The sequence below is a fragment of the Penaeus monodon genome, chromosome 21, assembly GCF_015228065.2.
Source record: "Penaeus monodon isolate SGIC_2016 chromosome 21, NSTDA_Pmon_1, whole genome shotgun sequence".
Lineage (NCBI taxonomy): Eukaryota > Metazoa > Arthropoda > Malacostraca > Decapoda > Penaeidae > Penaeus > Penaeus monodon.
Window position 1 is genome coordinate 23,835,940 of NC_051406.1, and position 928 is coordinate 23,836,867.

Below are 928 nucleotides of genomic sequence, written 5' to 3' on the forward strand. Positions count from 1 at the left end.
GTGTGGATTTAAAAAAAAGGTTTGGTTTGAGTGAAGTATTTGGTTTGTGTTAATTTTTATAGCGTTCTTTTTTATGGTGTAAGGAAGGTATTCGCAGATGGTAAGGAAAGACAAATTCAAACTATACTTCTTTCTCAGTTGTTTTTTTAATCAGTTCCTTTAAGGAGTGTCTGTTAACTTTTCCATAAGCCAAATGACAAAGCAAATCCCAAATTAACGGCGTTTCGAGAAATCCTGGCTATCCTCTTCAGACTTTCTGTTATAGTCCAGTAATCAACATTGCGTATTTTGTATTTTTTTCTAATTGTCTCAGTTCTTATTCTATTTTCGGATTTTTTTCTGTCAGGACTAAAGGTTGTCTCCTTATTCATTGATTGTTTTCATATCAAATGTTTTTTTTTTCATCTTTTTTTCATGCACTGACTGTCACTCTTTCTCTCTATTCTATTTTTCCAAACCCATTCATTAAGTCTCTTTCGTTCATTTTTACCCATTTACACTCTCTATCCCCCCTTTTCCAATCCCTTTCCCTATTTCATCTCTTTCTCTACCGCTCATCCGCCCTTTCCTTTACCATTCTCATTCTCTCCCCTGTTTCCAACCCATGCGTTCTTATCTCATCTTCGCTGTCTTCCCCACCTCTCTTGTCCTCCCCTTTTGCAACCACTCTCCCTCCCCCATTTCTCCCCTTCCCCTTCCCCCCATCTCTCCCCTCCCCCCTCCCCCCTCCCCTCTTCTCACCCCTCCCCTTCTTCCGGCAGTCGGCGAGAGCGAGTGCGTGACGGGCTGGCGGTCCTGTGGCAGGGGCGTGTCCGGCAGCCAGCACCACTGCGTGCACGAGAGCCTCTGGTGCGACCGCCACATCAACTGCGGTCAGCCGGAGAATATGGATGAGATTTCGTGCTCTCATGACGGTGAGTGAGGGGGG

General features: G+C 44.7%; 1 protein-coding gene across 1 annotated transcript in view; it reads left to right on the forward strand.

The window, feature by feature from the left end:
• LOC119586370 overlaps nt 1–928 on the forward strand; it is a gene marked incomplete in the record, with an annotated part of 38,470 nt that overhangs the window by 29,922 nt on the left and 7,620 nt on the right. Inside the window, 1 exon segment of the mRNA XM_037935081.1 lies at nt 762–914. Coding sequence (XP_037791009.1) covers nt 762–914 — 153 coding nt within the window.